The 7547-nt window shown below is 38.5% G+C and overlaps 1 protein-coding gene and 1 non-coding gene across 3 annotated transcripts in view; one reads left to right on the top strand and one right to left on the bottom strand.

Moving 5' to 3' along the window:
* SMURF2 (SMAD specific E3 ubiquitin protein ligase 2) overlaps positions 1-7547 on the top strand; it is a 123297-nt gene that overhangs the window by 79923 nt on the left and 35827 nt on the right. For both annotated transcript variants that reach the window (XM_024130338.2, XM_024130340.3), the window contains exon 4: positions 5061-5194. In XM_024130338.2, coding sequence (XP_023986106.1) covers positions 5061-5194 — 134 coding nt within the window. The remainder of the gene's footprint in view (positions 1-5060; positions 5195-7547) is intronic.
* TRNAG-GCC (transfer RNA glycine (anticodon GCC)) lies at positions 1894-1966 on the bottom strand. The gene has a single exon. It is a non-coding gene; the product is annotated as a tRNA-Gly (tRNA).

Here is a 7547-nt window from a genome sequence, read left to right as displayed (position 1 = left end):
GCTCACGGGCCCAGCCGCTCCGCGGCATGTGGGATCTTCCCGGACCGGGGCATGAACCTGTGTCCCCTGCATCAGCAGGCAGACTCTCAACCACTGCGCCACCAGGGAAGCCCTTTTTGTTTATTTTATACAAAGTCCTTGAGGGACTTCCCTGGCGGTCCAGTAGTTAAGGCTCCGCGCTTCCACTTCAGGGGCACAGGTTCAGTCCCTTGTCGGGGAACTATCTCACATGCTGCGTGGTGCGGCCTTTAAATAAAAAAACCAAAAAACAACGAAGTCTTTGAAATCAGGAGTTTGTTTTGCATTAACAGAGTGCCTCAGTTTGGGCTAGCTATATTTCAGGTACTCAGTAGCCACATGTGCCTTGTGACTACCATTTTGGACAGCGCAAGTTTAGAGTATTGCTGATGGCATCCTGATTTTGGTCCTTCATGATTGTTGTTTTCCACTGGAAGATTTCAGGGTACACTGTTTATGCCTGATGTTAAATTTTTTAACGATAGACTTGGTATATCTGAAATATAGTACTAGATACTTACTGTGACTTTAATCTGGATACTTAAACTCCTTAGTTATGAGAAACTTTTCTATTTATTTAATCATCTATAGATGATTTCCTCTTCTCCATTGTATTTCTTTCTCTCTTTTACTTTTTCGAGAACTCCTATTATTTGGATGTTATCCCTCCTGAATTGATCATCATTTAGTTGTCCTATCTTTTTTCTCTCATATTTTATCTTAGTTAAAAAAAAAGTTATAATAAAAAATTTTTGTTTTAGTAAAAAATTAAAAACTACCATGAAATATTTGGGCTGTTTTCCCAACTTGGTTTTCCAGCATTCCTATTTATTGTAATTTCTGCTCTCAAATTTTAAATTTCGCATATCATTTTGCTTTCTGACTGTTCCTTTTTCATAACTTACTCTTATTCCTAGACATAATATCTTCTCTGATGAGAGAAGTATTATAATTGTAGTTTTTTTCTGTTGTATTGCCTCTCTTTTCTCAGATTTCCTTTTTTCTCTGTTAGTTTGGTTTGGATTTCTGTCTTTTTATATTTAAGGGGAGGCACTTAAATGTTGATTGGAAACTCTCTACCCATGGGTAGAGCTGATCAGCTTGGTAGGGTAATCAGGAGTAACTGTGACATTTTCTGCACAGAATTCTTCCTCTCCTTCCTGGGGGCTGTATTCTTGGATGCTTGTGTTCATGGATCTGAATGGCATAGGGATGCTAGGAGGTCTCTCCATTCACTAGATTAACCTCTTCTTAATACCCTGTTTTTATTACAGAATTTCACCTCCTCCCTCAGCTGTACCTAGTGTCCCTGAGTGCTGCCAGGTTTTGAGGATGAATTAGGTTGGGGAAAGGATTCAGGAGGTCTTTCCATTCCTTTTATTTATTTTATTTTTTAATTTTTTAAATTGAGGTGTAGTTGATTTACACTTTCCATTCCTTTTAAATACTTTGACTTATTATTCTGTTTCAGCCTCATCATCACCATCAGAGTATATTGGGCTTACAGTTTGGGAATATTTCGGGGCTTGGTGGCAGTAATAATCTTGTTTCAGGGAGTCTATTGCTCCTTTCAGGCTTAGGTTTCAGTTTTCTACAGGTTGCTAATTCAGTTATATGCTCTCTAAACTTCTCCCATTTTGTGAACATCTCCCAGGTTATAAACATGTTAAATGTCCTGATATCCTGACTTTCCAAGTGTTTAGCCTTTTAAGCTTCACAGTCATTCTATTTCATGCTTTATCAACATCAGCTTTTCTTCCGAATGTTCCACTTGTCTTTACCTACTATCTATGTAGCTAAGCTTTTGAGTTCTTAATCAGATTCTTTCTTTTCTTTTCTTTTTTTGGCTGTGCTGCGCAGCTTGCAGGATGTTAGTTCCCTGACCAGGGATCGAACCCGTGCCCCCTGCAGTGGCAGCACAGAGTCCTAACCACTGGGCCACCAGGGATTTCCCTTGATCAGACTCTTTAAAGCCATTTCTTTTAGCTTCAGTCAGATCTAAATTCAGCCAGGGACCCAGCTACAACAGTGAACAAGACATAGTCCTCCAAGCTTACAGCCACGTGGTGTATAAAGACAAGAAATAGGAAAGTATAAACAGTGTGATGAGAATATGTATAGGGTGCTGTGGAAACATATAGAACTTCTTGACACAGATTTAGGAGCTAGGGAGAGCTTCCTAGAAAAAGTGGCATTTAGGCTTAGACCTTAAATAGGAGTAAACTTGAGGACGGAGAAAGTGGGAAGGCTCTAAGCAAAAGCTGTCTGTGTGAAGACCCAGAGGTGAAAGACAACGTGATTCTGAAAACAGTTCAGAGAGGCAGCATTGGTAAGTTCACGTGTAAGGTAAGGGGAGTGTGGTAGGAGGCAAGCGGGAGCCAGCTCATGAAGGTCCTTGAAAGCCTATTAATAAGTTTGAATACTCTCTTAAAAGCAATAGGGAGCAATGAAAGTGTTTTAAGTGGGGAAATGCTATTATCAGATTTATATCCAAGACTGGACACTTTGGCTGTAATGTGAAGAATGGCTTAGAGGGAGCCAAGAATGGCAAAGAAACTAGTTCCAAGATTATGAAGGAAGCCGTCAAATAGAAAATAACTTTATGTTAGAAAAGCGAGAATGTGAATGGAGAGATACAGACATTGTAAGTATTTTTAATATGGCCTTCAAACTTAAAAAAATTTTTTTCCTTGGGGAAAAAAAGTGAAATTGTACTAAACCCTGTGCTTGCTGGATTTGGCTCACAGGCTGTGGTTTTCCTGTGGACCCCCTCAGAGTCCTTGCTTTTCTAGCTTTGCTGCTGCTACAGTCTTTCTCAACACAGCAGCTAGAATGATCCTGTCAAAATGTATATCAAATCTGGTTACTCTCCTGTTCCACATCCCCCATTGGCTTCCTGTCTTACTTAGAGTAAAAGCCAGAGTTCATACTATGGCTGACAAGGCACTTTATGATTTGTCCCTTGTGTTGGTTAGATATAATAGACTGATATAATAGACAACCCCACATTTTCAGTGGTTTAATACAATAGAAGTATATTTTGTATATAAGGTCCATTTGGCAGGGAAGCAAGACACTGTCACACAGTCAGTCAAGGATACAGGCTGACAGAAGCTCCCTTGTCTTCAATGTATGTTCCCAAGGTCTCTCTGGGCTTTGACATCCAGCCTCCCAAAAGGATGCTTAAGCCAGTGGTGGGTGGGCTGCTCTAAGGCCTCAGGGAACCAATATTTTAGCATACCTGTATATCAGGCTTATCAGTTGGGAAACTGATTGAGTGTGATTTTTTTTTTTTTTTATTGTTTGGTTTGGGGCAATTTAGCTGGTTAATACCTGATTCTGATTCTAGAATTTTTACCTATTATGCAGGTACATACTTGCCAAGTTAAGTCTGTTTAGGTCTATTTGAAAATTGATACATGCATACTGAATGTTATTTTAGTCCAGATTTTTTCATTTGCAAGCAACAGAAATGAAATTCAAATTGGCTTAATTTTTGAAAAGCATTAACTTGCATAATTAAACATATACACACTACTATATATATAAAATAATCAACAAGGACCTACTGTGTAGCATAGGGAACTCTACTCAATATTCTGTAATAACCTATAGGAAAAGAATCTGAAAAAGAATAGATATATGTATATGTATAACTGAATCACTTTGCTGTACATCTGAAACTAACACATTGTAAATCAGCTATACTCCAATATAAAATAAAAATTAAATTAAAAAAAAGTATTAGCTTGCATAATTAAAAGTCTAGAAGGGTAGGCATGCTTTAACAAAGCTGGATCCAGGGCCTCAAGTGTGCCTTTCATGTTACTCATTTAAAAGTTTTAGGGCTTCCCTGGTGGCGCAGTGGTTAAGAATCCACCTGCCAATGCAGGGGACACGGGTTCGAGCCCTGGTCCGGGAAGATCCCACATGCCACGGAGCAACTAAGCCTGTGCGCCACAACTACTGAGCCTGCGCTCTAGAGCCCGCAAGCCACAACTACCGAAGCCCGTGCGCCTAGAGCCTGTGCTCTGCAACAAGAGAAGCCACCACAATGAGAAGCCTGCGCCCCGCAACAAAGAGTAGCCCCCACTCACTGCAGCTAGAGAAAGCCCGCATGCAGCAGTGATGACCCAGTGCAGCCCAAAATTAAATAAATGAATAAATAAATTTATTTTTAAAAGTTTTAGTTGTTACTTAAGTGGTCTAGGCTTTTTTATATACCAGGTGAATTTTTCTGATATTACTGCTTTATTGAATGACAGTTTAAGGTCAAGGTTGCTGGACCAAAAATTTGACCTCTTAGAGTCATTGAAATTTAGGGTTCTACTGATATAATTATGTTATTTTATTATATTTTCTCATGGGATGACACCATGTTAACAATTGGCTGTGGTAGAGCTTTTCCATACTTACAGGTATATGCACAGACAAGTATAGTAACGCTTTTCCCTGCTCTGCTTGTCTGCAGGCAGTGAAGTGAAATCTGCAAGAGTCCTGCTCGCTCCAGGCCTGCATACAGGAGAGAAGCAGGGGAAAAGCGTTACAATCAGCTTTTGTTCTACAGCATTTTAAAACATAACAGGTATGTCAGATTTTTGGTCTGTCAGCCTTGACAATGCCTCTTGAAAATGAACTGAGTATTCGCTGAGGTACTAGGTCATGTCATTGAAGTGTATTTAAAATGTAACTGTGATAAAAGTTTTTCTAAGATTTTTGTTTTTGGAAAGAAATAATCATAAACTTCCATAGGATTATTTGACACTAGCTACTAAAATAGTTTTTTTTTTTACTAACAAAAATTGTTACTCAGCCTGAGAGTGGCAGGTATGATAAAGAATATATTAAAAATTCTTTTTAGATTTTACTTTAGAATTAAAAAAAAATTTAAATTCAGTCCTGTGGATAGACTGAATTCAAACATATTTTGCATTATCTAGCCATACTCAAGCATTTGTGACTTTAGACTACAAAAACAAAAGAAAAATTTTATACTACTCATAATTGCCAAGTTACTCATGCAGTCATTTTGTTTTATATAGGTATATTGGAAAGTCTGATTCAGTTACGATCAGTGTATGGAATCACAAGAAGATCCATAAAAAACAAGGTGCTGGATTTCTTGGTTGTGTTCGTCTTCTTTCCAATGCCATCAACCGCCTCAAAGACACTGGTTGTGAGTAGATACTAGTGCTTTTAAAAATTTAAATATACATATTTAAATATCTATATGTGTATTTTTTGATGGGGGAGGCAGGGGTCCAAAAACTTAATTTCCTGTGTGTGTTTGAAACATTGGTAAAAATTCCTGGTCTAAATTTACTTTGTTGACTTTTTAAAAAGAATGAAACATTTTAAATATGTGAAACCTAGAAATGAATCAGAGCTGATACTTAGTATCCAGTGAATTTATAAGTGCTAAGAAATGACTGATATCCAGAAGAATAAAAAGAGGGAATTCCCTGGTGGTCCAGTGGTTTAGGAGTCTGTGCTCTCACTGCCTTGGGCCCGGGTTCATCCTGGTCAGGGAACTAGGATTCCACAAGCCATGCAGTGTGACGCGGCTAAAAAAAAAAAAAGTAAAAAGGTATCAAAGTATTAAATGTCTTTTTTATTTCTTAGCACTCATCTCTAGTTTAGGTGGATTTGTGAGATAAAGGGAGTTTTATTTAGGTCATTGGAGTGTTTAATATAACAGTTAAAGGGGAATTATTAGTGAATAAAAATGACATATAAAACTGCTCTGAAAAATTAAAAGTTATAAAGGTAAGACATTATTTTGAGTGTAAGACAGCTGTATTAACTGCTTAACTGTAGCTTAATTTTTCACCAAACTGGTCATTTACAAGATTAGACCAAGATCAAGACATTAGAAGCAATTTCTATATTGGGTTGACAAGTTGACTTGTTAGTGTATGTGTAATTCATGTAACCAGATGACAGAGCATCTTTTGGGGGGTATTTCCATTGGGACATAGATGGAAATATCTTTTTCAGCAGAAAGTTTTTTTCTTTTTCTACAGAATTCTTTTTTATATAATATAAAAATTATTGCTAGCTGTTGTCATGGGATTGTAGTCCAGATGCCTATTCTAAGCAAAAATTCACATAGATTCCAGCTAAGGAAATTAATAAATAAAAATAGTTTGAATTTAGCTTTGAATGTTAGATATATAATATTAAGAGATGACCCCTTTTAATGTAGTATGATACCACAACCCAGTTATAAAAATATTACTGTTAAAAATTAAAAAGGAGAAAATTGAGCTAGAAGTTCTGAGGGGAATTTAAAGGCACCTGAGAATTTCTTATATTTCTGGGTTGAAAGGGTGACCAACAGGAGGTAGAAGATGTGGGGATTGGAAAAGGTCTAGCATATAAAAAAATGAACCATTTTTGGGACTTGCCCAGTGGTCTAGTGGTTAAGACTCTGCCTTCCAATGCAGGGAGCATGGGTTTGATCCCTGGTCGGGGAACTAAGAACCCACATGCTGTACAGTGCAGCCAAAAAAACCCAAAAAACAAAACAAACAAAATGAACCATGTTATTCTAACCCAATGCAGCAGGCAAACTGAAGACTTATAGGTCACATGTATGACCTTATTTCTGGTTCAGTTTAGCCAACATTTATTGAACCTTTAAAGTGTCAGGTACTGTTAGAAAGCCCAGTGACAGAAAGGTGAAAAAGGCATGAATCCTGTCCTCTGAGAAGCCAGGGCAGAGGCCTGCTGGCACTGGGAGCAGGACACGTTACGAGGGCTGAACAGAAGAGGCATCGCTCTGCACAGGTCCTCTGTACAGCTGTCTTATTAGTGTCCATTTATTTTGCAAAGGGAAAAATAAGCCAGGTGGGGCACAGATTTTCTTTCTGCTGCTTGTGAATGTTTCATTGCAGTAATTTATATGACCTTTTTGATGTGTAGTAATATTTAATTTATTAAGCACCTGATGTAGTTCCATTCTATCAGGTTGGAGTGGAGAATATAAAAACTTAAGATACGGTCTCCTCCTTCTATCAATTCGTGATTTACTTAAGTAGACAGATGGCATGCAGCTATAAAGAGAATTCAGTTATAAGTGCTGAAATCAAAGTAAAACCAACATGCAGTGGGTGACATTGTTCCTTACTGTAACTAGCCAGGCCAGTGTTACATCTGTTTTATAGATGAGGCATGAGAGAAGAAGTGAGCTGCTTCTAAATGAGTTAGTACCAGAACTCAAACCCTTATGTTAGTTTATACTTGGCTTCTTATACTTGGCCTTATGTTATTATTATACTTGGGGGAGTTATGTGAAATGGTTAGATAAAAAATAACAATGACGGGCTTCCCTGGTGGCGCAGTGGTTGAGAGTCCGCCTGCCGATGCAGGGGACGTGGGTTCGTGCCCCAGTCTGGGAGGATCCCACATGCCGCGGAGCGACTAGGCCCGTGAGCCATGGCCGCTGAGCCTGCACGTCCGGAGCCTGTGCTCCGCAACGGGAGAGGCCACAACAGTGAGAGGCCCGTGTACCGCAAAAAATAAAAAAA

Source organism: Physeter macrocephalus, chromosome 14 (genome assembly GCF_002837175.3).
Source record: "Physeter macrocephalus isolate SW-GA chromosome 14, ASM283717v5, whole genome shotgun sequence".
Classification (NCBI taxonomy): Eukaryota; Metazoa; Chordata; class Mammalia; order Artiodactyla; family Physeteridae; genus Physeter; species Physeter macrocephalus.
This window is presented reverse-complemented; position numbering and strand designations above follow the sequence as displayed.